Below are 24,394 nucleotides of genomic sequence, written 5' to 3' on the forward strand. Positions count from 1 at the left end.
CCATATCAAGTTCCTGCCCTGGTCATTTTTTGTAGCATGGCGATACACCAACCCTCGGCAATAGCACGTGGGCGACAATAGCAGTTTCCTGTTCGGGCTAGTGGCGGAGTCGGAAGTGACGCCGTGGTGTGGAGGGATGAGCATGTTTTCGACGACCCAGCTACCAACTTCTCTCGATTCAAGATCTCTTTCTGATTTTCGATACGTCCGGTACTAATGCACAGTTGTTTAGCGGGCGTTTGGCTTTCTAGTATCTCGAATATCATGCATACTCGCTGATTCCGTTACCATCGCGTTTCCCCAGCATTTTACCCCGGCCAGGGTCAACAAGCGCCGTCCATCGGCATTGCTCCAAGTGCTTCGGAACCGGACATAGATGTCTTCTACACAGGCGGCTGGAAATATTTTGGCCGCCATGAACGCTTCCGCAGTGTCATCCCCTATACCAGCCGGGAATCTATCTTCAACTCCTCGTGATCTTCTCACACTCCCCCTCCGCGGGCTCCGACGCGCAGAATCATTTGCTATCTCCTTTGTCCCCATGCGCCTTGCAACACTAGTCGGATTTCGAGACATGAACACGCAGCTTTGGAACACACCAGGAGCGGGACCACAAGTACATGTCGCGGCGGCGGCAACGGAGGCTGCTGGGGAGGCTGCACGAGGCGCCGCCGTAGAGGCCGCAGCCCAAACCGATGGCATTCATTTCGCAGACCTTGTACAGGCCGCTATAAGGTTCAGCGGCTTCTTCTCCTACCTCACCAGTCGGTGGTCGCTGGCTTGTTTCACAGTGGTGAGAGTTCCGGTTGTTTCTTGGTTGATTTGGACTATGTTCTAATTATTTGGAGGCGCTCGTCTTGAATAGGATCACGATATATGCTTCTACAAGGCGACATCTCAACTTGGATTGGACAAGGCGGCTGGCGTTACGCATAATTCCTATTCTGCTTTTCGTCTCCCAGATACACACCCTCCTTCGGGCCATCAAATGTCAAGCATCGCCCGGCTATCCTGAACTCCGCTATGGCGCCCCCGGGAAGAGTCTGGTATTGGACCATGGTGGAGGTGGGGGCTTTCTATATTCTCTTAGCTCGACTTTCCTTCCCTGGGAGAACGACCAACAATCGTGCAGTGCGATGGGCATGAACCGCGTTGGGTCTGAAATTCCCAACGGCACTTTCAGGTTGCTGTGGCCCGTTTTTCTGCGAATATGCTTAGGCCACTTCGTGGAAACACTCTCAAGCTCATTACAGGGACGTCCCGTTATTGCTGAGGGAGGAATGTCCATTTTTGAGCATTCGCTCTCGTTCGCCGAAGCAGAATCAACCATTAGTCAGTCATTAGGCCTAGGGCCATTCAGCACACCTAAATCAAGCACTGGCGGGGATGACAGCGGCGACGGCTCACGCTCATCGCTCCAGCTGCTCACTAAGTCTCAAATTCTGGACCGGATGAATGTCACTCCAGAATTACTGCTAATTGCGTTGATCTCTTGTTGCCATTGCCTATCCTCCAATGTACTGGATGTTCTCGGCAAGCAAAACAGATACCGCCTCATCAACACCACTTTCTGGGGTCTCTGTTTCATGGCCGCAATGACATGGGGTCTTGTTTATGGATCTCCACTGGATATAGATGGGTTATCTATGAGATTCCCGACCGTGTGCGTGGTCGGATTCATACCCCATCTCATGATTCTAGTCGGCATCATTGTGTGTGCTGCAATCTACTCTATTGCTCTTGTCATAACTGCTTTCTCTCTGCCTTCTGATATTCCCGAACAATTGTCCCTCCGTGAGAGATTTGGCCTGGCACATGAGAATATGCAGGGATCTAACCAAGTTGGAAGTGTGCGCCTTAATCGACACGAGGACTTTTACAGTGCCCTGCTCAGGATTGGGTACACCGCTTTGACGGCAGCGAGTGAAGCTGTCTTTCTCAACGAGGGAAAAAGGGTTGTTGCGCGCAATATAACATGGCTAGAGGAGGATAGACTCGCTGAAATTGAACAATCCCGCCGCGGCTCCTCTCAATCATGGCCGCAAAGCCCAGACCCCCTAACCGCAGATATATCGTTAGAAAGTGCCGAGCCTGTTACCTTTGAGATCCAGGAATCTACGTCAGAGTGGGAAACCGGCTACGGGCGGGAGAAAAAGTTTGAGAAGCCTAAGAGCAACAAGTCACGAACGTCACGGTATCAAAGTAACCCTGGCGGCGTTGGGGCCTTCCGCGGGCTCGTTCGATGCTACCAAGGACTTGCTTTTTTCCGCGCAATCTTCTATCTCATGTTCAAGTGGGTAGCAATTGTCGCTGATAGAGCTTTGTCTCGGATTGGTATCACTGCTCGGCCGAAATGGATGAGGAGCATTGTACGGGGAAAGGATACACAGGATAACCAAGCGGACACGGCCGGACCCGAACCATTGGACTTTTGGATGCTTACGGATGACGGAGAGCTAGAGTTGCCGGCTAACCATGAGTTTGACGTTGAGGGAGAGATTAGAAAACGAGAACGGCTAAATGTAAGTGACGGGGAATCCTTCAATGAGCAACGCTTGGACGAGAAGCTCTACAATTGGTGGAAAGCGGGCGGCTCATGGGGCAACCAAGATCAAACGCCGGATTATAACCTGTCTGAAGATGACTGGGATGACACAACTAGTGTTGTTTCGACCGTGGCAACCGACTCCGAGTGGGAGGACGAATCGGATGGCCGACGCACGCCGACACAGACTGACCCGTTCCCCGGCCGATATTCTAGAGATGGCACCCCTGCGCCAGAGTCACTCATGGACGTTAGCTCGATTGCTCGATTGCTCGACCCGCGCGATGAAGCGACTCGACAGGAGGCTCGAATCTTAGCAGCTCACCTCAACGCCGGGCGGGAAGGCCGAATCCTGACAAGACGTCAGTATCAGGTACAGGTTGAACGGCAGAGAGCCCAGATCCTGCTATCCCCACAGCACTTCCGTCCGGCAGCGAGAAGCTCAAATGGGGGAAAGCAAAAGCCCAGCACACAGGGAGAGTCCGAGATCCTAGAAAAACTCATCCTGGACAAGCGCTCCGCAGCCTCCTCAAGCAAAGCCACTACTGAGCAAACCTGGGAATCCGGCGCCTCGGGCCTAGGATCCAGCGGGCCTCCCTGTGTCGTCTGCCAAACAAACTCCCGCTCCATCATCGTTTGGCCCTGTCGATGTCTATGCATATGTGAGGATTGCAGAGTCAGTCTGGCAATGAACAACTTTGGGAGCTGCGTGACCTGTCGGCAGGAAGTGGGCGGGTTTGTACGTTTATGGGTGCCGTAGGGTTGGTATAGAATTTCTGTGGCTATCTCCCTTTCTCTTCTTGTATCTGATATCCCTTTTAATTGTTTTCTTTTTCTGTCATGGACATACTTTAGCATTGCGGGACTCACTGAATTCATTTCTCATCTTTGGATGCATATGTGATACCAATCTCACTTACAATTTTAGATGTGGCACAGGACATCGAGGGCTGGCTCTCAATGGAAAGGTGCCTAATATTGATACTGGGGTATGTTGAGAGCTCTATATCCAGTTACCTTCACTTGATGATGCATATTTCTTTGGAGTTGCAGCTGATTGCCTGGGTTCTGCCTGTTTCTTTCACGTCATTTTACTTGTGTTATGATACTTGGTGACAAATCTTCTAGGCTCACTGTTCCCGTGTTGGGGTGTGGTCATTCACCAAGCGAGCATGCAGGGTGCCTTTGCGCGCTTTTTTCCCTTCCCTCCTTGTGCCTTGAGATTCAGTCTTTTCTTCGTCCCCGTTCTTCTTATTCTCCTACTTCGAACAGTTCCCTTGGACATTGCATCTTGTTATCATTTTCCTGTTGTATCAACCTCAAGCATAAGTCACATCTTCTGGATATAACCTGGATACAAGACACACTTCCTCTTTGCAGCCTCTTGACCCACTGCTTCTCAACATGTCTTCAAGCAACATCGAAGATAGTGACCCTCATTCTTCCGGATACGAAGCGGACATCAGTGATGAGCTCTCCGAAGCCAGCACCGTAACCACCATCGAGGCCGTCAACAAACGTAGCGACGAGGACAACGAACCGAATCAGCCTGAGACCGGAACTATCTGGATCGGCTGCGATGTGCGAGTTGCTGGTCCAGGAGTTCAAAGTGACGAAAACGCAGAATTTGGAACGATTATGATCGGATGTTCTCTCAATGACTTGGGCTTCGATAGCTACCAGGCTTACCTGGCTGTCGATGACCATGACCAACCCACTGTGGAACATATCGAGGTTGTTGGAGAAATGGCGGATGTTGAGGACTCAAACATTGTGTCTAGCGACGCCAGCAGCAAGAAATCGAGACGCTGTAAGCAACACTTCTGGCGTTCACTTTCTTCCTCTTCTTCTCCTCTTTTTCTCCTGCTCTTTTTGGTAATTTTTCTTGATCTGCTTCTTGCTTGTTTTATTCGGTGAGTTGGCCGGCGATGGTGCATTGTCTATCTCAGCATCGCTGTCTTGCCCAGCCTGGCCATGTGTTTCACTTTGCTTGCTTTGATCTGGGCCATGGCCGGCGTCAGCATCTCCATTCTCGTTCCCTGGCTCACTTGTACCCTGCATGCTTCATATCAGACCCCATCCACGGTGCAAATAAGGAGGACTAAGCTGATAGCATCTCTCAGAGACGGAACACTTACCGAGTCAGGTCCTCCGCCGGTCGATCCAGCCCCTCGAACATAACCTGCCAAGTACCAGAACATCCGAAAACCCCAGGTCCAAGGACGGAGGACCTTCCCTAAAGCCTCCCAAGCCAGCAATGCCAGCCTACATGCCATCTGAACACATTATTATTACTGCAACACAAACACATCGCAATGCCCGGAACTCACACGATGAATTTTCCCAAATATAAGAGACCCCCCCAAAGCCGACAGTGCAATATCCATCTCCGACAACAATATCTCAACAGGTTCGTTGTCTCCATAGAACACATTGTTCACGTTCTGATACAGGATGGAGACCACACGTATGACAGCGCGAACCCACAAGATCAGAAGCGAAGCCATGACCACAATGACCAAATGGGTAGTAGGATTAGCAAGAGCGTTGCGAATCCCACGCTCATTTCCTCTTCGTCTGAATAGTCGATAGGGCGGCGCCATCTCTCTAATCTCCGCTGTTGCTTGCGTAGACCTTTTTGGTAAGGGCGTCTGAACTTTCGACCGCGGTTCTGTCGGTTCTTAAACTTCTTAAACTTCATTGGCGCTTACTTTGGTTCTTGGGCTTGTTTGGTTGTTCGTGGATAGAAGTGGGAAGGTACGATGGGAGACTGTGAGAGGGAAAGAGCATGAGCCTTCATGAAGAGAGCCTCTCCAGCATCGCTATGGTGATTGTGTTATCGGCATGCCGACTAAGCCACGACTAAGCAAGTGAACAAGATTCTACTGCAGTGAGGTAGCATCAATGGACAAAGATATAGGGTCACTATCTTCACAAAGATCTGTGCTAGACTAGAGTAACGCTTTGTTGATTGTAGATGTTGAGCTAGATGTAGTAACCCTAAATTGCACCAAAACAGCAAATGTGCAGGTTAGACGTACCAAAGAGGTGAGCAGGCATGCACATTTGGCATCTTAGAACTTTCATTATCTCTTGGTTTCTTTCAGGCATGGCTTCACATTGCCTTTCCTGCTTGACATTATGTAGATGCACGTTTTCAATATCAAATAGCTTAGGTTACCGAACACGCAATCAAGCAAGCTCAATACATGATGACCCACACAATATAACGTCTACGTTTTTCCCCCCAGCCTCCCTCACACACCCCTAATAATAAATCTTCTAGGGAAACAATCCCTCTAGTGCCAGCCCTCCTCACATCAGATACCCAGCCGCAATAGCTGCCGCAGCACCAGCCAACTTCCCGCCAGCGCGGAATGATTCAGCGCCCCCAAGGAACTGCGACGAGGTAGCAACCGGATCAGACGGGATCACCTGGCTCGAGACACCAGGGGTACCTGGCGACGACGTCGGGGTCGTAGACGGAGACGTCATAAGTGGTCCAGAGGGGCTGGCCGAGCTGGCCGTCGCATCTGGAGGGGCTGCAGTCTCGTCGTCACCTCCTGTTGTGGTTGGGTCGTCTCCAGCAGTTGTAGTCGTAGCTGCGCCGACTGGCGGAATGGAGATGGGGACGCCAGCGCTGGAGCATGCGGTCATTACGACGTTGGAGACGGCTTTGAGCTGGTTAGTATTCGTACCAGATGAGCATGTTGAGCTCGAGGTGAGATGCTGTGCTCAATGACTTAAGACGTACAAGACTGGTCTGGCTCACTGCAGGCTTGTTCGACGCAGGGAGTCACTTGTTCGACAAGGGCAGGCTGGCGGCAGTGGCAGGCGAAATCGGTAAGGGAGGTGCACCCGTCACTGGACATGGCGCTGAGGAAACATTGCAGCTATCCGGCGAGTCAGACGAGACCAGAAGTTCGATGCTCTTTGGTGGACTCACAGAGCAGGTAGGCACATTAGGAAGACCTTGGGCCAGGATAAGGCTTGTGCCGAAGAGCAGTGTAACTGCGATGTAGAGCTTCATTATGGCAAGAAAGACTTTTGAGAAAACTTCAGACTTTATCTATAACCATCGAAAATCGAACGGGCAACTTAGAGCGCAGCAAGTAGCCTCACTTTATACCCTTTTCAGTGACCGTACGACTTGTCCTTTACAGACTGGGGTCACATGCATTACGAGAAAAGACGGTCCGTCTATAGCCGTTTATTGGACAGTGCATCAAGAAATGTCCCTGCTTTTGACGAACTGAGGGCCCGTGTACGCGCTGAGTAGTGACACAGGCCGGTGGCTCGTAAGAGGCTGCTGAGGTGACATCGAGATAGACTAACGCAGGCGCAAAACTTTGTCTCAACTCCGTATCATCAGGGCAAGAGGTAGTGGAGACTCTGGAGAGTAAGAAGGTATTCTCTGGCATGCAGTCTGTGCCAATGGTGCACAACTCAAGAATAGGTATGACCACTTGCGAACCTTGGAAGGCATCTGCAATGCAAGGACCAGTAGACTATTCGTTGGAAGTCCGAGCAGGGAAAAGAGTATGACGAGCGAACTCAAGATAGAACGGGGAAAGCCAGAGAGAAGCTAGCAAGATGGACGGCACATTTGCAAGCCACTCGAGCTTGGGCCTCGAAGAACTCGGCTCTTTTCCCCTGGGCATGACCTGTTGTTGTGCGAGGTTGCCCATATCCCCCACCACGCTATTGCACTCAATTGGTGGCCACGGACTCCTTTCGGTAGGTCGTCGAGTATGTATCCCACGGTGATAAGAATAGAAATGAGATTCTCCAATGGGTATGTACAGTATGATCCAAACGCCGATCGTAGCCCTCATAATGCCAAACGCCAACCATATTATGTCAAGAGACCGCCCCATTAGCCCAAAGTGGATTGTTACATCCGTCCTTGGGTCGTCACTCATGACATCAATTCATCGATATACGCGCGTTGCCCAGCAGTGCCATCCTGCTTTAACAAGACTGAGAGAACTTCCACCGGAGGGTTAAGGTTGAGAGAGTTTGCTCGCCTCCATCGTCTCAGACGGGCAATGCCAATGCAAGGCTAGTTGCTAAGATTAGCGAGGTTGCCCTCCGAATGGCCGGAAACTTTCGATGGCATCTTATGCAGGACGTACCCCATATTGACTAGAAAGATCAAAATGCCGCAGTATCTTCTCATCCAGCGATACGCCCTCTTGATGAACTAAGGATGGTCAGTGAATCTCCAATATATTGCAAGGGAACCACCAACCTTTGGGACCCCGGTTTTTCGATTCCTCAGTATCCCAATATTGTTGTAACTGCTTCTTTGTGACCTTGGCCGCTTTCTTATCCTCCTCCGATAATGGCTGCTCAATCTCGGCCTTTGCTTGAGACCTTACAGCAAGCTCCGCCACATGAGGCTGCTCGGGCTCGATGGATTTCGAATCGGAGGAATATTTCGATGTCTCTTGATCTGAAATGTCCGCAGAAAGTGGCTCTAGAGCTTTGGTCTTTTCGGATGGCGTTGAAGGGGCAGCGGACGGTTTTGTGACCCTGGATTTTGCACCAAAGGATAAAACAGGCTGGTTAGAGCGAGTGGAAGCAGTGTTGCCTCCTCGACGGCGGACGGGCGGCATATTGTTTGAAAGCGAGACGCTGTATTCGAGGTATAGATGCTGTTCACGGCCTGGGTTGCAGGATATCGTTGAGGTTGACGAGTGTGCGGAGGTCAAGTCTGGCTCCGGATGTGTGGGGAGACGATGTCATCGCCTGTTGCGAGGGCAACCGATCCAGACCAGGGTCAACTGAAGACTCTAGGTACATGAACCGACAAGAAGAATATCATTGCAGATTCCAATACTACTAGAGCCGTACAATAACATAGTATAATTTCTGTCTCTGATCTTTTAGCTCTAGGCAATGCGGCATGGTGGGCCTGCGGGGTTGCTACGCCGAGTAGCTGCTTATGCTCTCCTTACACTACTACTTCATACTGCCGGGTAATAAGGTACAAACTGCACGAGCCGCAGAGAGCCTCATTTTGTTCCATAGAGTAAAACTACACTGATAAGGCAACCAAGTAGTACTCTGTAGACTGACAAATATCCCGGCTGCTGAGCGAATGAGCGACTGCAGTGATATATAAATGCAGGCATTATCGCCTAAGAACGGACCATCAGCCTCGCCCCAGGTTTCACCAAGGTCAGACCCGGAGTCAGCGTCTCATTGATAATGGAGCATCGTTGATCTATAACAGGCGGCAGGCCTAGGCTTGCCCCAGCATCTGTTGGATATTTTGCTTGTACAGGAGGTAAGATGACTCCCAACAGTAATGACGTCTGGGATGCCGAAGGACAGAAGAAGTAATGATAATCATCGGAGACGGAGAACAGAAGGAATTAGCCAGTGAACGCCGAGTGATGAGGGGTGCTTTTAGCTCGAGAGCCCGAGAAGGGGAGCGCTGCGATTTGTGATCGCCTGAACTGACTGTTGTATACTTCGCATGGCTGCAGGCCACCAGGCGAGGCTGGACTAAGTATCCCGAGTCATTCAGCTTCCCCACCACGCCGGCAGCACCAACAATCAACCTGCACTCTTAGCCGCTTTCAACGCCCCTCTGCGGCTCCGTCTCTCCATTCTGATTATTCTACTGAGTCTTCAACCCCCTTTTCGACAAGACAACACTAGTCCGTCCTTGATCCTTCTCGAAGCGCTTTGATTTGGCCGTGGCCGTGCCTGGACCTCGACAGCCGCCAAGGTACCATTCCAAGCCGTTGCACCACTGTCAGCGTCGCCGGATCAACCGACAGCTCTCTTGCGCCGCCTCGAGCCCTCTATGAACCCTTCAAGGCCATCGTCGCCGAGCTTGAATAGTCCGCAATTACTCCCTGAAGCGCACTCCCCTTCCATACCACCCGCCGATGGTGGTGCGGGAGCTGCGCTCTCACAATGGCCGCCTTCGTGCGAGTGTCGGGGCCTCCAAATGGCAACTTTCTGATCGGATACCCGGGGATATCTGCGACAATGGTGCGTTATAGCCCGTAGGAGGAGTTAAGTCATTGCGCTCACTATTTCCAGCCACGAATACAGGGAAAAGTCGAGATTAGACCCAGCGTCGGCATCACGGCCCCCATCAACGTATCCCTCGTCACAGTATCTCTCGTTCGGCGGGAAACAATTCATCCCTCCGCAGACTCGGTCGCAAAGAAGCGTCTTGCGCCTCCGCGGAAAGACATCTCCGATACTGTTGGGAAAGAAATGCTCCTGTTTCGTTGTCCAGCGGGACGAGAGTTCGAGGAAGTTCTATCCATGGACCTGCCATTCGTCCTATTCATTCCCTTTGGACGGGGCGGACCGGATGCATCCAGGCGAGTTCCACCGGCTAGCTTGCAGCTGCCCAGTCGCACTGCGGAAACATTCTACGAGATTGTGGTGATGGTGCAGCAAGGGCACTCGGACCAGAGAAAGTATACGTTTCCGGTTCCTATCGCGCGGTATGACACGCTATCAACGTTTGGGATGTATAATCGCCCGGAGTCTGCGGAAAGTGTATCGGATCATCTGGTGACGCTGGGTATCTCCTTGCCGCGGTGGTCATATGGCCCTCTTGATCCCGTCAGCGTTTACGTCAAATTATCCCCGAATCCCGACTGGATTAGCAAGGCCAGGAAAGTTACGATAAGCAAAATCACCATTGCGATCGATGAGGAGATTATCTACAATCACGAGGGTGACGAGCCTCAACGTAAAGTCAAAACGTTGACGAAACGGACGGAACCAATTGGCGTGAAGATGCCTCCGACTGGATTCCTGACGAATATGGGTCTGGTGTTCCCAGCGAAGGATATGCGCGATGGAGAGGGAATTCTCCCAAGGGGCAAGTCAGGATTCCCCACATATGCCGTGAGCGGGTTTACCACTACAGCGACCCTCTACAAGATCGAATACTATTTGACAGTCAAGGTTGGTTCTGGGCGCTTGCCAAAAAGATATTTGCTCAAACTAATGATTTCTAGGCCCATCTAGCTTCCGCACGAGATATAGTGATAAGGCAACCAATCGTCGTCTGCCCTCTCGATCACGCTGGATGCAAAGAGGAAATGGAAGCTATCGAACAAGCAGCCCGAGAAGCCGCTCACATCAACCCGGACAACCCATCATTACCCTTACCTTCAATAGTCCGACCCACGGACCCCAACGGCCTTCGCCATCTAGGAGTCGCCATAGTCGGTAATCAAAAGAAGCCTCTGATAGACTAAGCGGACTAGGGGTGCCGCAACTTACCACACCTACACACGAAAGATGTCCTCATCATTAGGCACCAACCGAAGATCCCGCTCTACACACATGGCCCGAACTGACTGCCACTATGCAGGACGGACCGATGAGTTACCGATTACGTGGCTAGCTCGCAGGCTGAAGTCAGCTTGCGCTGGCTGCACTGCAAGGTCTCACTACATTACCTATTCACAGAGACGTACGTGTCGCCGTACAACACTGTAGCCTAGGCAAGCAGAGGCAGAAGCATAAGCAGGCCAGTTACGTTTCATGAATGCATGGCATACGGAGTTTATACCTATTTCTTGCATCTTATCTTGTCTTTTTATTCGCTTACTCATTTATTTTCTATTCTTCTGATGGTCATACCTTTTTGTAATTACTGTCCTTGTCTCGGGTCTGGGAACTGGGGCGTGTCTTGGTCTTTTCTTCTGGATCTTCCTTGGTTCATTTCGCCATGGCTATTGGATTTAGGAGGAGCTTAGGGGGTTGGAGTAGGAGTAGGAGTTTATGCCCGAGTGTTTTCAGGATAATCTGGGTGCTATCAGCTACTATTAGCTCTGCCTGATCGAATATAACCTTTAACTTGCATCATCTCCGCCTTAGAGGCCTCAGCAACGGTATCATTGCAGGTAGGATATACTGCAATCACTGTGAATGCACGATCAAGCACCACCCTACTCTCGACAAATGTTCACTAGACCACGGCCTATTGGCTAGAGGAGTATAGAGGCGGGTCATGCCTCAGCCACGGCAGTCTCTCTTCTATCACCATCCTCCTGTCGCAGAAATTTGATGCTAAACTCAATTCTGAACTCGCCGCCAGGAATCCTCCACATCCGCACATCCCGTGACTGCTCACTCTGGAAGAATGCAAAGCATCGCTGGAAAAATAGAGCCCCATGACCCAGCCTATAGTTCCGAGGTTTAGCAAGCAAGAACTACATCAAGGGAAAAAAGAAGAAACTGTGATCAAACATACCCGACAAGCAAACTAGCAAACAAGGCGAAGCCCAGCAGCGCAATGACGGCTTTGGCGGTCGCAACCCCCACGCGATCAGGAAGCCACGAGTCAGGATGGATGATGGAGATATCCCATACAGCTTCCGGTACGATGGCAAAGGTGAGGAACGCGATCACGGCATCGACAAGCAGGTTCGGCCAGAGCCAGAGCGGGCGACGCGCGTGTCGAAGGCGGGCTAGATTGAGAGATGAGAAGACGGACGCTAGGATACACTAGAATATTTCAGTAAGGATATGATGGTCCCATTTGTTTGGAGATGAAGAGTAGGGTACGTACGATAGTAATTAGGCCCTTGATGGCGAGGGTTAAGTCCTGGTATAGGTAGAAGCCGCCTGGTCTAGCGGCGTCGAGAAAGACGACTGCCACATATAATACTAGAGCAAAGACTGAAAGGGCCGCCGAGAGGTGAGTGAGGACTACGATCTTCCGGTGGTATGGTGGTTTCGCTTGCGGAGAAGTGGTGTTTGTGGTCTCTTGAGCAATGCCGTATTCGCTGACCTCTTGCGGCCCTGAGTCGGCTAGTAGAGGGGTTCTTTCTGAGGCGGAGGCCATGATTGCAGCTTGAAATTGTGTAGAGGGTATGGTGACGCGTTGTTATGAAATAAGAGGAGCTTTTGTTTGGGGCCGAAGTTAGGACCGGGCCGGTTCTTCCTTAGTTTGGACAGTTTTGTTGTCACCGAATTATGTGCCCTGAGCGCGCCGTTGTCAGATCCGTTAGATATGTAGCCTGCCTGACGCGATCTGCCAGGTTAACATTCTGTAGGCCACAGTTGATTGATCCACAGGCTGTTGATGAGTGAGGTTGATGTTGGAGTTGGAGGTTCTGTACCCCTCCCTGACGCTCCGCCGGTCTTTGCGCTTGCGCTCCCCTAGGCAGCGATGCTACTATTCGAACCGTCGCTTGATCAGCCGTGAGTTTTCCGTCGCCAAATAACGAGATGAACAACCTCATTTTCGGATTTCCAGGAAACCCATGGCGACGCTGAGCACATCGGGATCGATGTCCTGAGATCCCTGGCTCCTAATCTTGTCCACTTCGTGCATACAGTCTTTGAGCATTTCTAGTACTGTCTGATATTGAGTGGATGATGGCCCGTATGTGACTAGGGCATTATTGAGATTCGTGGACATCTGCCATGGCGGTTAGGCGGGGTATCCTGACGAAGTAGAACCGCAGCGCATATACCTGGAAAAGTACTTCATTGTAGTCGACTTCAGCTCTCGTCACAGTTTCGGACTCCATGATGCTGTTCGAATGTTATAAAGTATGCAGTGGGAGTATAGAAAAGTAAATAAGAGACGGGGGAACGTGTGGGGAAGATCTGGACCGGATTGTGAGTCGACTGATAACGATCCGAACTTTTTTGCGACTGCACCTTGTCATCTCCGCACAACCACTCAACACAACGAGTCTTCCATCGGATCAGCAGAAGCTGATTCCAATCTTCATAATGGCGGACTTAGATGAGGATGCGATCAACAACCCCAACACTGGAGGCGCTCATGCCGACATCGACCTATCGGATGAGACGCAGGACTTTCGCATGCTGAACAACCTCTCCTTGTCAGTCGCTATAGCTCTACTTAGCCTCTATCTCAGCATACTGATTATCGCAAATACAGCCTTGATACTTCCGACCTCTCTCTTCCCAAACGAGGCGAAAAAGACTTCGAGCCGAACCCGACCAACTACCAGGCCGACATCCTCTCCGCATCGCGGCAGGCTATGCACAATGCCCTCGCGTACCCTCGACTGCACCATCCCAGGAGTCTACTCATCGGAATCTACACTCCAAACGGTCCTGCTCCACCCGCGTCCACCAAGAACCTGGATACAATCGCCGAAGAGCCTCCGGCGGAGAAAGCAGCCCCAGCCTCAGTTGGCGCACAGGTACCGGCGGACGAATGCGTCTACGTTACGAACCCGAAGGGACAACACTTCAAGTCACTGGGACAAGCAGATCGATGGGGTAGGGTATGGCTGCTCCCCGAGGAGGCTCTGTATCTCTTGGAGAGAGGCAGCATGGATATAAGGTGGTCCCGCGGTGCTGTCGGCGACGGAGACGAAGACGACATCGAAGATTCTGGGGTACCTATGAGCTTACAAGCTGCTTACGCCTGCTTAATGGGACAGGGAGGATTAACGATGGAGAGGTATTCTGTTTTCACCGGTCTCAGGCGGTTGGGTTACGTTGTTATTCGAGCACCTGGATGGAGCGAGAGCGACGAAGAGAAAGGTTCACAAGCGGCCGAGCAGCCTATTGCCCGACAGGGACCAGGACTAGCGGGGATATTTTCTCGTTTTATGGGATGGCTATGCGATGCTGCGCCCACCACGGCAATGGGACCTGTTGCTGGTCTTGGGTTCCATCATAGCTACGGTATGAGTATCCGGCCAACTTTGTTTGAGCATTACTGATACTTCGTGACAGACAAGATATACCGCAAACTTTCTCTGATTCCATTTTACGACCCCGTCACTTCCGCCTCGCCTTCTCCACAGCCCAAACTTCCTTATGCCGTCGTGTGGCATGTCTACAAACCATCCACTAGCTTCCGCAAGTCCGCTCCACCGGTTCCCGATTTCAGGATTGCCGTCGTAAACGCCCGCACAACTACCACCATACCCACCGTGTCCGAAATATGGACTCTACTTGAGAGCACGCCCTTAGACCCGCCGCGCCCTGATAGACAGCTCTACGTGCGATTGAAGTACGGCTATCGAAATGTTATTCTAGCTGTGGTTGACCAAGGCGTTGTGAGTTACCTCAGAATCGCAGATGTGGCATTTGGGAAGGAAAAAATCTATGCCCAACGGCCTTCCGGTGGGAACAAGAACCGGGGCCCACCCAGGCACAAGTTCAAAAAGCGATGATTGATCGCCGCTTGGGCCGACAATCAAATATCCTTCGTTTTTACACATTATTGCCGCAATGGCAACAACCAAGAGCAGCTTGTCTCCCCTTGAATGAAGCCAGGTACCCATAAGAAGTGGATAAAGGCTGAAAGAGGGGGATGCGTCTGATCTGCCATCATCTTTAGAGCCTCCAGCCATAGGAGAGGCTGGACACAGATGCGATAGATGGCCACGCTCGGCAGCCTGAACCAGCGTGGTTTCAGACACCAAGTATGGGAGAATATAGGAATTAGCCGTCAAGCCATAGGCACTGCGGTGAATAAAGAGAAGAAAGAGTATATGCTGGGGAATGAAAACCGTATAACCAGTGTACCAGAAACGCCGAATGTAGTAAGGCTTAGCCTCAGAAAAACCGACAAACTCCAATGCCGATGCAAATAAACTATCCTCAGATCCGTATCGTTTCGCCATCAATCATATCCCCTAGAAGTACTGCACAGCCCGTAAGCCGCAAGCAGTCCAGCAGAACCCATCAGCAAACACATACCTACGCTTCACGTATCCAAATAATCCGCGGCCATCAAAAGCTCCAAGCACAGCTCCGGCGGTATATCCATATCAGGCACGTTCGTTTGGTTCTTGTTCTTCTGGTTGTAAATGAAGTACTCGCATACTTTCTCGAGGACGACCCCGCTCAGGTTTTCAAAAACGCAGCGGCCTGTTAACGCTTCCGAAAATCTGCCTGTTGTTCAAGAAAAGAGAGACAGTTAGCTTAAGACCTCTGTCTCGCCGGTAGCGATAGGGTCGTAGGGAATCCGCCGGCACTGACTTGATGGATCGAGCATGCGGCGTATCGTGCCGGAAATGCAGGCTGTGTCTCGTGGGATGATGAATTCAAAACCGTCGCCGGATACGAGCGTGACGTATTCGTGTTGTGGTGTTTCTGAGGATGCCATTTTCGTGTATCTGAGAGTAGAGGCTGATGGGTGGGATGATGGAGGAGGAATAGATGTCAAGGTTGAAAGAGGAGAAAAGCTGGAGGGGCGCAGCCAGGAAATGTGGTCTGTGCTCAAGCTCCGCTCCGCACTCCGCGGATAAGAAAGTCTCGACCTTCCATCAGACACACCTGATGAAATGTAGAGGGCTCATGGCTCGGATTTTACAGGTGTTCATCTTCGCATGCTTTGCAGCTGATCTTAAGAGTTCAATTCAAAGAGACTAAACTGACCCAACAATGCATCGCATCTACGTCCATCCTCTCCGCGGGATCTCAGCTTCTGCAATTCCCCATATCCGTGTGCACATCCGCGCAAAGCTCAATCCTCAAACCGTCATCCTCCAAGCCCGACATTTCACTTCCTACGAGCCAAACATCAGCGCCAGCACCTCATTCCACCCATTCAACAGACTCGCCGGCCGAACATGCATGATTACAGGCGGAAGCTCCGGAATCGGCTTCGCAATTGCGCAGCGCTACCTGAACGAAGGAGTTGAGCGCATCATTCTCGTCGGACGATCGCATGAGCGCCTTGCCCGCGCAGCGGCGCAACTGGAGCGCCCTACCGTTGCTTCTGGAGCGCCAGAGGAGGATCAAGCCCAACCGCAGGACAAGAGCAAGCTTTCGCCGGGTACGCTTGTCGACTCTTCAAGCCGGATAAGTTTGCTGGTTGGTGATATCTCATTGGCAGCGGAGTGGATGAGGGAACTGGAGAGCGCAATGGTATGCCCTTAGATATCCAATTCGCGCCTTCATACTGAACCTCTACCCGCAGCGACCCGTCGACATCCTCATCAACGCAGCCGGCATTTCAACCTCCACCGTCCTCCCTCGCACAGACCCGAGCGCCATCTCACAAGTCCTGCGCACAAACCTTGAAGGATCCCTCTTGACATCTCGCGCCCTCATCCGCGCTTCAATCCGCAACCGAATGAAGAACTGTAACGGCGACGGCGCAATACCCTCCAAATGCATCATCAACATCTCCTCCCTTTTAGCGTTGAAGGGCGGCACGGGCGCGGTCCCCTACGCTGCGTCAAAGGCTGGGGTGCTCGGGATGACGAGGTCGTTGACCGTTGAGGCGTCCAAGACGCTGCGCAATCAGGTCATCCGCTTTAATGCCATTGTGCCGGGGTATATCGAGACGCCTATGATCGCTGGTATGGCTTGCATTTCCTCCTCTACTCTCTTCTATTTGGTGAGGTATTTGAACTGATTGGAATATTGTGCAATTGACAGATTTCAGCCAGTCTGAGAACGACAGGTTGAAAGAAGATATTCCGCTCCGACGCTTCGGTCAGCCTCATGAAGTCGCCGACGCTGCGGTCTTCCTGGCCGAGAACGAATACGCGAATAACTGCGTTATCAACCTCGACGGTGGACTGAGTGCGATTTGATTTAGCTCGATCGTCCTTCAGGTGAGAGGATAACTGACTGCATACTAACTAAGGAACAACTGCTGGGCAAGCCTTTCGTGCCATGGGCGCTCGAAGAGGTAACCCCACAGCTTAAGGCCTCGGGACATTGGCCAACAATGTGCCCGAGAACTAGAAGGAGCGTACTTGGATTTCATATGACAGGCCGTGATATCTATTCTCAGCTAGATCGTCCGTAATCGTGAAGATCAGTTAATGTATGATACATGAAATGCACTCGAAAGAAGAAAATGGAGATGCAGATAGATGATCCAAACCCAATGTGCCGCCTAAAACAAAAAGAGAAAGATTTTACAGTCGGCCGTAGATGATCGCTGCGTGTCAACATCCTCAGTCATCGTCGATGAGGATAGCGCCCCCTTCAGCCTCTGATAGATCAATGGGATGCGCTTTGTCAACACCATCTGAAATAGAGACGCTTGCCACGCGCTTAGTAGGAGGATCGTCATTGAGCTCCGATTCGTCAACAACGCGTTTTCGTTTTCCTAGATTGGATGCGCCGTTGGTCTCAGGCTCCGGAGGTGTTGCTTGTGGCTTCCGCGGGATTTCCGGTATCCTGTTTAGCACGATTGTGCTTTCATCTGACGGTGGTGCTCCAGGGACAACTATGATGAGCTGGAGGTTGACTCTTGGTTGCTCATCTTCGTCGATAATAGTTAGGAAAGTGGAAGTTTTGATTCCCAAATCGACCAACTTCTTTGGAAGGTTATCCTCGAGGTCAGGATCGTAGATAAGGCCCAGCTCAGTGCTGATCGAAAATTCTTCCCCATATTTGAGCTGTGATTGGAGTATGTGCTCAACCAAGTCATTCAATGTGGCGCGAGACAAGTCAACTTCGATTTTAGCGTGCGCAACGGAACAGACAGGGCAGTGTGGATTTGGAGGATTCAGTTTTTCAGAGTTGAGTGCACGAGCTCCGGAGCGCTCGAGGAAAACCTATTCAAAAATAAAAAGATCAATATGGTCCAGCAAAAACGGATTCGAAAAGCCTCACCATCTTAGCATGGTCGTAGTCACCTTTCAGTACCTTCAGCGCTTGCAGGACACAAAGGCCGGCTGTCATAGCATTTGTGGTTGCAATCGCTGGGATGATGTTGCCCGCCATTTCTGGGACAAGCGTTAGCGATGATACCTGATACCGAGGGCTAAAGAAGCTAGACATACGCTTTGTATCAAACTTTGATTTTGGTTCGATTCCGAAGATGACGGCGCGTAGATTCGCACTTGCTGTGACGAGGTCCAATGTGTCAACATCGTCCTTGTCGAACTCGATCACCGCTGAACCATCCTTGGACTCCTGTAGTGTCTTCATTCGGTTGCTTAAACGGTCCAAACTGGGTAGCCAGTTAGCAGATGCCACAACATTCCCACGACAATGACATGATGCAAAGTCAAGAGTCATAGCAGATACATCGCGACTGGGCGGGGTTGGCTGATAATCAGGGATGCCAACTCACCTGTCCTTGAATACCGCTAGACTTTCCGACGTTGTCCAGACCCTTTGGTCCTTCAAAGAGATCCCAGGTTCCACACTAGACGCTGTCTCTTCCAGCACTTGGTAATCCAGGGGTTCCGGAGCATTTCTGGTTTTCCACGCATCTTCCATGTTGCGTAATCGGTTGATATCTTCCTTGAAGACCTTATCAAAGACCTTCTGGGCAAATTCAGCCGACCCCATCGATTGGCGAATTTCTCTCAGAGCCCTCGCTTCCCTCTGCAGGTTTTCAAGTTCTTGCACTATCAACAAGGTTAGAAGGTTTTCGTTGAGATGACGTGAGAACAAACCGTTATCTGCGTCCTCGGAGTAGTCAAGGTTCTCTGCGTCAGCCTCGCTCGTTCCGAACAGCTCGCTATGATGTTTTAGTATGCGTAAGGACTAAACAAGCGGATATCGTGACATACGGCAAGAGGTAGCTTTTCGCCCATACGATGCAGTGGATTGGCTGGCTAGGCGTGCTTCGGATGGTGCACACTGGGAAGGTTTTGGGAACTTCTTTGGAGTTGCAGTCGTAGCACTCAGTCACATTCTAAGAAAGTCAGTGGTGCTTCTGTGCGGAAGGTATTATACACTGACCCTCTTGATAACCTGCACCTGGCCATTGAAGCCAGTTGTCCCACTCTCAACCAAAGGGACATCAGCAGCTAAGCACATCTTGTTGACGTGACGTCGCGCATCAAGGTTGTCAAGCGCATTGAAGACAATATTGAAAGTCGCAAACCAATCCACGTCGAAATTGCTGTCTTTGATGTTGGCATGATAAGCCTCAATCTTTGCGCCGGGCCGGAACTTTTGCGCGACCTCTTTTGCAACCTAATTGTGCATCCTTTTTGTCAGGACAGCTTCTAAAGCCAAAGAAACGGGCGAAAGCGCAATAGATCGGCAAGCGAGCAATATTGTCTGAGAATAGTAACGTACTAATGCCTTAGGCTTCTTGATGTGTTCAGGTCGGAAGAGGAATTGACGGTTCAGGTTGCTTAAATCGATCGTATCGAGGTCAATGACGTGGATTTCGCCGAACCCGGTGAGGAGGAGGTTCTTGAGGAGTTCGCATCCGATTCCGCCAGCGCCAACAAGGAGAACACGGGACTGCGTGAGGATCAAGGCGTTAGCGAAGCATTCGCTAGATAGAATAGACCTGAAAGAACAGTTCTTGAACAGAAAGAGCAAGGGCTTCACTGAATGCGAGAAAGTCTAGTACCTCTCTGATGCGGTTGGCTTGCGTTCCGAGCGAGCGCTTAAGATAAGTGTCACGGGTCATGGTGCGATCGATACTCAGTAAAGACAGCTGATTGCTGGCAAATGCATCGCAAGACGGAGAGCCGGAGGTGTAGCAAAAGGATTGGCAAGAAACCAGGAGAAAAGATTGAGGACAGGGCGCGGCTGAACACAAGAGAGTGGTAGTAGGAGAGAGAGGTTGCCGCAGGAAATCCGGAGGTAGATGAAAGAATGACGAAGCGACAGTTCAACCCTCCTCAGTAATACCTGAGGTCCAGTGTTAGACGGATGCGTCGCTCATCGACATCTAATGGGCCACTTCAATGCGCAATGCGCCTGAATGAAGTAGATGTCAAAGAGGCCTCAGATGCAGCCGCAATGATGTGATTGTCTTGGTATAGACTGTAACCCCGGCCAGTTTGTTCCGTCCCGCAGCGCTTGTCCCGGTATACAAGCTCAACCACTTGAAGATATCACTCTAGCTTATTGTATGGCTCAGTCTGACACATGGTTGGCCAGCCGTTATTTACTAGGGGTTTGGACTAGCAATTTATGAAGGGCATGAATCCCGCAGGTTGAAGTGGTATAGAATTAGAATGAGATACATAACACCAACGTGAAGTCAAGAAGGGTAGTTCAAAGTTGCCTCACTGGACTTCAGTTATAAGCCTTTAGACAGGTTTACAAGATGTACCTGACCAAGTCCTATGTTCAGGAACTCAAAAGCAAGCTGTACTCAGGCGCAATGGATGGGTATATGCTGGATGCCTTTTTGCGCCTGAGGCTCTCAGGGCTTATCAACGCGACTTCCCCATCCGGACAGGGTCAGCTTAGATAACCTTGCATATGTATGGAATTCCTCCGCAATGACTCAAGAAAAAGTGATACAAAGAAAGAAAACCATTTTGGTGTCACACAAACTGAGTTAGAGCTGAAATATTCATGCTATATTGAAAAATTTCGGGCAGGTCTCTTCAATTGGTTACCTGGCGTTCTTTAGCGGGACCTCTGGCAGCTGTCACGTAGTTCTTGGGCTGCGGCTGCCACAGCGGAGCCTCCTGGGGTCCATCTTTGGGTCTTGATAAACCGACGGTCCTCCTTAAAGACTGAGACCGCAGACCAGGCATTGATGTCTCATTTCGTTCTCATTCCCTCCTTTTCTGAAAATTCTGCACATTCCTTTTACACATAATTTGTTTGTTCTACTTCCCTTTATATATACCGCTTCTCTGAGCTCCGTCTTTCGACCTCTTCATCCGTTGCATCTAGCTCGTCATAAAGTACCGCCGCCCATGTCTGATGACGAGGTAGACCACGAGCTGATTGCGCTTCTCCGCAAATCGCTTGGGCTAGGTGGAGGGGCTGCCAACCCAGGAGCAGCAGAGACAAAGGTCTTGCAAAATTCACAATACGTTTTCGACAATGCCATCGATGTTGCCCTAGATCCTTTCAAAACCAAAGAGGCGGCGGAGACGATATGGCGACAGATGCAAAAGAAAGAATACTCAACTAGCAGTTGGTCGGAGCATGAGTTACACCCAAAGGCCAAAACCGAGAGTACAGTCGACTTCATTTTCACTATGGATTTGCTGAACTTCAGCTTTTGGTCCGCCGAGTCGGATGATAGGCGCTTTGCGATCGAGTACCGGGGAAAGAAGTGGACCGGGTATTGGAGCTTGGTGGCTGCCTTACAGCGAGCTTTGGATGAAGACATTGAAATCACAAATCCGGAATTCTGGGCAGACAAGGAGCTGTGCACGGAGGAGTTGATCAAGCACGTTTTCCGCTCTGCGACTGATGAAGAGATGCCTCTGCTCAAGGAACGTCTTGAATGCTTGCGCGAAGCAGGACGAGTACTATGCAATGCATGTTGATCTGAGCCTGTTTAAGACTATTTCCACTGACATATTGAACTTCATAGGACTTTGATGGTAGTTTCACCAATTGCATTTACAGTGCAAACCATTCAGCCGCGGCTCTAGTTAACCTTCTAGCGGAGAGCTTCTCGTGCTTCCGAGACGAGGCCGTCTTCCACGGTCGCCGTGTACGTCTCTACAAACGGGCACAAATCCTGGTCGCAGATTTATGGGCGTGCTTTGACGGGGAGAGCTACGGTGAGTTCCAAGACATTGACAAGATTACGATGTTCGCCGGTATGTTCCTTCCCTGGATGTTCCGGAGTTAGAAGTTAGATTGCTAATTACCTTTCAGACTATCGCATTCCTCAAATGCTTCATCACCTTGGTTGCCTCATGTACTCTCCGCCTCTAGAAACCCGCATCCGCAAGCAAGAGGATATCCCCAGCGGTTCCAATTGGGAAATCGAACTTCGCGCAACCAGTATATGGTGCGTGGAACTGATCAAACGCGAAATCGAAAAACAGCACCCTGAGGCGAAGTTCGTAAAAACTAGCAGCAAGCCACTTTCGAATGGATATTCGAGAGAACCTTCTGAAAAGCAGAACGGCAATGACAGCCAAATCGACGCACAGGCCGCTCATACCGGCTACTTTAGACGACATTCGAGGCACAGCAGCAGTGCCAGCAATGCCGAACCAGGTGCAGGCTTTGGCATAAATGCCATTCTGATTGATTTTTTTCTATACGACACGATGAAGGAGTTGGAAAAGCAAGGGCGTGAAACTATCCCTCATCATCGGACAAGGAGTATCTGGTATTAGTTGATATTTGGTGCTTTTTTTCCGGTTTGCAACTCATTATACCCTTTTGATATTACTGCAACTGTTCAGGAAGTTCGGACATCTATAGATTTGCCATTGTTCCTACTGAGACTCTCAGCGCTGGAAGCCGGGATGTGCGTCACTTATGCTGATAATGCTAAAATAGAATAGATATGGTAATAGACAACAATAAAGAGGCCGCGAGGCCGGGTATCATGGCTTTTTTTATAGGTTGTAAGTCCGCATACAGGCGGGTAGGAAGCTCCATAATATATTACCTACCCACGAACAGCTGCCTCCGCCTGCCCAATCCGAGCCAGAATATCTGCCTTCCACTCGGCGTAGTCTTCCCGGCGCTCGGGACTTAACCAGTCCACCCGGTCCTGCATCATCGTTCCCAAGCCCGGGAGGAGCCCACGCCTCAGGGCGTCTCCCGAAGCAAACAGGCCACGGTCGCCGGGTAAGGATTTGAGACGCTTGTTGCTATCTTCGCCTACGTTTTCAGCGCCGTCGGCAAGAGCTTCATCGTCACCCTCTCGATCTCCTGCTAGCGGGATGTTCTCGAACCACTCCTTGCCGTGAGCCCAGTCCTGTTCCATGACTAATGCAATCCACTGGTCAACATCTTCGCGGTGTCGGCGTTCAGAGTGAGGGAGACCCAGGCTCGTGAGAGCGGTCTGGCGCATCTCGGTAAAGGTCTTCTTGTCCATTTTCCTGGCGTCCTCTTGTTGGGTGTCTGTGGAGGATTCGGCGGGTTGCCGTCGGCGCGCAAGGACCAGAAAATAGGCCGCTACTACCAAGGCATTGACAACTTCCTTAAAGTTCTCGTCCTTCTCCTTGTCCTTGACGTTCAGAACGGGCTCTAAGAAGTCCATTGCGTCTTCGTCGAAGTTATTCTGGCCGTCAACCAAGTACAGGATTGACGAGACACCTGCGAAGATATGTGGAGGAAGTGTCCTTGAGATTGGAGGTCTGGACCATGTGCTCATCCGTGGTGCTGGAGTGGATAATGTTTTGCACACCGTCCGGATGGAAGCCATCACCCAAGAGGGTGCATCGGGAATCTTGGTCGAGGTCAAATGGCTTTCGTTCCGGATTTTGTTCGGACGTTGGAGAGTACGCGACTCATTGTCGTTCGTATACGCTCTCTTCAGAGGAGTTGGTCTGCTGGGTGTATTCTCTAACCCTCGCGGCGTCGCCGCGGCCTTTGAAGGGCTCCGCACAACCCTTGATTGTTTTGTCGGCGTTGAAGGCGCGGACCCTGAGCGGTTCGGTGTCCCTGGGGCTGAAGCACTTCCAGTACGCCTCGGGCTCGCCAAATTTAAAGATCGCTCAAGGAATGAGTATAGCGTTTTGTAGGTTCTTGGAGGACAGGGCGGGTGGCCGAGTAGTGGAGGTAGATTGAGCTTACGCGCGAGCCTATATGAAGCACGAAAAGTCAGCTGAGTGCACAGTCACAACTCATTTTGATCAGGATAGACGACCTTCTACAAGCCAATTCGGCGCAAGCAAACGGACGCGCGATTTCTTCATCCGGTCTCAAGCTTGAAGAGGAACTTCGTGACTGAGCAACGAAAGATAAGGCAAGGCTCCGAAGCTCAGGCGGGATATCTTGAGCGTGTGTCGGGAGGAGAGTGGCCAGCGCCTGATCAACAGGCCTGTTGTTCATCTTGTTGGGCTTCTTGATATTGATCGCTCGGAAGTGATGGTCAATTTTTTTTTCTTGTGTAACTGGGCAATTCGGGCGCTAGGAGACGGATCTAGCAGCAATGGCTTGCAAAGTTCACTCCAGCTGCGCGATAGACTTCAGGTCAATTGTTTCGAAAGAGGGCAGAAATTCTTGGAGTGGTTGTTCGAAGCATGTGCAGTGCCTGTATAT

The 24,394-nt window shown here is 50.9% G+C and overlaps 14 protein-coding genes across 14 annotated transcripts; 6 read left to right on the forward strand and 8 right to left on the reverse strand.

Moving 5' to 3' along the window:
* The first annotated feature begins 214 nt into the window (after window positions 1-214).
* Window positions 215-3,921, forward strand: BDW74DRAFT_157234 (putative ubiquitin-protein ligase (Asi3)). The gene is made up of 2 exons (XM_073725108.1): window positions 215-793; window positions 849-3,921. The coding sequence occupies exons 1-2, from the start codon at window positions 377-379 to the stop codon at window positions 3,303-3,305; spliced, it is 2,874 nt and encodes a 957-aa protein (XP_073581715.1). The 5' UTR covers window positions 215-376; the 3' UTR covers window positions 3,306-3,921.
* Window positions 3,922-3,949: 28 nt separating this feature from the next.
* Window positions 3,950-4,650, forward strand: BDW74DRAFT_180280 (uncharacterized protein; the record flags this gene model as incomplete). The annotated part of the gene is made up of 2 exons (XM_073729703.1): window positions 3,950-4,355; window positions 4,619-4,650. The coding sequence occupies 2 exons, from the start codon at window positions 3,950-3,952 to the stop codon at window positions 4,648-4,650; spliced, it is 438 nt and encodes a 145-aa protein (XP_073581716.1).
* Window positions 4,651-4,912: 262 nt separating this feature from the next.
* Window positions 4,913-5,462, reverse strand: BDW74DRAFT_157239 (uncharacterized protein). The gene is made up of 2 exons (XM_073725109.1): window positions 5,006-5,462; window positions 4,913-4,955 (listed from the first exon to the last, which is right to left on the reverse strand). The coding sequence occupies exon 1, from the start codon at window positions 5,244-5,246 to the stop codon at window positions 5,037-5,039; it is 210 nt and encodes a 69-aa protein (XP_073581717.1). The 5' UTR covers window positions 5,247-5,462; the 3' UTR covers window positions 4,913-4,955; window positions 5,006-5,036.
* A 167-nt stretch (window positions 5,463-5,629) lies between these two features.
* On the reverse strand, window positions 5,630-6,602 carry BDW74DRAFT_157241 (CFEM domain-containing protein; the record flags this gene model as incomplete). The annotated part of the gene is made up of 3 exons (XM_073725110.1): window positions 6,492-6,602; window positions 6,300-6,438; window positions 5,630-6,219 (listed from the first exon to the last, which is right to left on the reverse strand). Coding segments are annotated over exons 1-3 (577 nt in total), but the record flags the coding sequence as incomplete, so codon positions are not given.
* A 242-nt stretch (window positions 6,603-6,844) lies between these two features.
* BDW74DRAFT_157242 (putative DNA polymerase delta subunit 4) lies at window positions 6,845-8,435 on the reverse strand. The gene is made up of 3 exons (XM_073725111.1): window positions 7,797-8,435; window positions 7,681-7,748; window positions 6,845-7,607 (listed from the first exon to the last, which is right to left on the reverse strand). Exons 1-3 carry the CDS (start codon window positions 8,161-8,163, stop codon window positions 7,464-7,466), a joined length of 579 nt encoding a protein of 192 aa, XP_073581719.1. The 5' UTR covers window positions 8,164-8,435; the 3' UTR covers window positions 6,845-7,463.
* A 754-nt stretch (window positions 8,436-9,189) lies between these two features.
* On the forward strand, window positions 9,190-10,934 carry BDW74DRAFT_55589 (arrestin C-terminal domain-containing protein). The gene is made up of 3 exons (XM_073733149.1): window positions 9,190-9,553; window positions 9,605-10,489; window positions 10,543-10,934. Exons 1-3 carry the CDS (start codon window positions 9,476-9,478, stop codon window positions 10,783-10,785), a joined length of 1,206 nt encoding a protein of 401 aa, XP_073581720.1. The 5' UTR covers window positions 9,190-9,475; the 3' UTR covers window positions 10,786-10,934.
* Window positions 10,935-11,381: 447 nt separating this feature from the next.
* On the reverse strand, window positions 11,382-13,017 carry BDW74DRAFT_157246 (uncharacterized protein). The gene is made up of 4 exons (XM_073725112.1): window positions 12,796-13,017; window positions 12,105-12,740; window positions 11,787-12,040; window positions 11,382-11,716 (listed from the first exon to the last, which is right to left on the reverse strand). Exons 2-4 carry the CDS (start codon window positions 12,378-12,380, stop codon window positions 11,542-11,544), a joined length of 705 nt encoding a protein of 234 aa, XP_073581721.1. The 5' UTR covers window positions 12,381-12,740; window positions 12,796-13,017; the 3' UTR covers window positions 11,382-11,541.
* On the reverse strand, window positions 12,579-13,111 carry BDW74DRAFT_55593 (uncharacterized protein). Its single transcript, XM_073733150.1, has 2 exons — window positions 13,015-13,111; window positions 12,579-12,959 (listed from the first exon to the last, which is right to left on the reverse strand). The coding sequence occupies exons 1-2, from the start codon at window positions 13,069-13,071 to the stop codon at window positions 12,777-12,779; spliced, it is 240 nt and encodes a 79-aa protein (XP_073581722.1). The 5' UTR covers window positions 13,072-13,111; the 3' UTR covers window positions 12,579-12,776.
* Window positions 13,112-13,227: 116 nt separating this feature from the next.
* Window positions 13,228-14,907, forward strand: BDW74DRAFT_55610 (tRNA-splicing endonuclease subunit SEN54 family protein). Its single transcript, XM_073733151.1, has 3 exons — window positions 13,228-13,392; window positions 13,452-14,209; window positions 14,261-14,907. Exons 1-3 carry the CDS (start codon window positions 13,280-13,282, stop codon window positions 14,701-14,703), a joined length of 1,314 nt encoding a protein of 437 aa, XP_073581723.1. The 5' UTR covers window positions 13,228-13,279; the 3' UTR covers window positions 14,704-14,907.
* Window positions 14,908-15,239: 332 nt separating this feature from the next.
* Window positions 15,240-15,641, reverse strand: BDW74DRAFT_180287 (elongin C; the record flags this gene model as incomplete). The annotated part of the gene is made up of 2 exons (XM_073729704.1): window positions 15,240-15,427; window positions 15,515-15,641. 2 exons carry the CDS (start codon window positions 15,639-15,641, stop codon window positions 15,240-15,242), a joined length of 315 nt encoding a protein of 104 aa, XP_073581724.1.
* A 202-nt stretch (window positions 15,642-15,843) lies between these two features.
* On the forward strand, window positions 15,844-17,252 carry BDW74DRAFT_55633 (SDR family NAD(P)-dependent oxidoreductase). Its single transcript, XM_073733153.1, has 3 exons — window positions 15,844-16,405; window positions 16,458-16,842; window positions 16,922-17,252. The coding sequence occupies exons 1-3, from the start codon at window positions 15,920-15,922 to the stop codon at window positions 17,077-17,079; spliced, it is 1,029 nt and encodes a 342-aa protein (XP_073581725.1). The 5' UTR covers window positions 15,844-15,919; the 3' UTR covers window positions 17,080-17,252.
* An 11-nt stretch (window positions 17,253-17,263) lies between these two features.
* On the reverse strand, window positions 17,264-19,999 carry BDW74DRAFT_55619 (E1 ubiquitin-activating protein ubaB). The gene is made up of 9 exons (XM_073733152.1): window positions 19,818-19,999; window positions 19,535-19,705; window positions 19,193-19,429; window positions 19,021-19,145; window positions 18,904-18,968; window positions 18,576-18,855; window positions 18,283-18,452; window positions 18,113-18,225; window positions 17,264-18,054 (listed from the first exon to the last, which is right to left on the reverse strand). Exons 1-9 carry the CDS (start codon window positions 19,875-19,877, stop codon window positions 17,449-17,451), a joined length of 1,827 nt encoding a protein of 608 aa, XP_073581726.1. The 5' UTR covers window positions 19,878-19,999; the 3' UTR covers window positions 17,264-17,448.
* Window positions 20,000-21,126: 1,127 nt separating this feature from the next.
* Window positions 21,127-22,515, forward strand: BDW74DRAFT_180290 (queuosine 5'-phosphate N-glycosylase/hydrolase; the record flags this gene model as incomplete). Its single annotated transcript, XM_073729705.1, has 3 exons — window positions 21,127-21,687; window positions 21,756-21,987; window positions 22,046-22,515. 3 exons carry the CDS (start codon window positions 21,127-21,129, stop codon window positions 22,513-22,515), a joined length of 1,263 nt encoding a protein of 420 aa, XP_073581727.1.
* Window positions 22,516-22,654: 139 nt separating this feature from the next.
* BDW74DRAFT_55672 (uncharacterized protein) lies at window positions 22,655-24,320 on the reverse strand. The gene is made up of 2 exons (XM_073733154.1): window positions 24,000-24,320; window positions 22,655-23,934 (listed from the first exon to the last, which is right to left on the reverse strand). The coding sequence occupies exons 1-2, from the start codon at window positions 24,182-24,184 to the stop codon at window positions 22,794-22,796; spliced, it is 1,326 nt and encodes a 441-aa protein (XP_073581728.1). The 5' UTR covers window positions 24,185-24,320; the 3' UTR covers window positions 22,655-22,793.
* Between the last annotated feature and the right edge of the window lie 74 nt (window positions 24,321-24,394).

Source organism: Aspergillus multicolor (genome assembly GCF_047715735.1).
Source record: "Aspergillus multicolor strain CBS 133.54 unplaced genomic scaffold BDW74scaffold_21, whole genome shotgun sequence".
NCBI lineage: Eukaryota > Fungi > Ascomycota > Eurotiomycetes > Eurotiales > Aspergillaceae > Aspergillus > Aspergillus multicolor.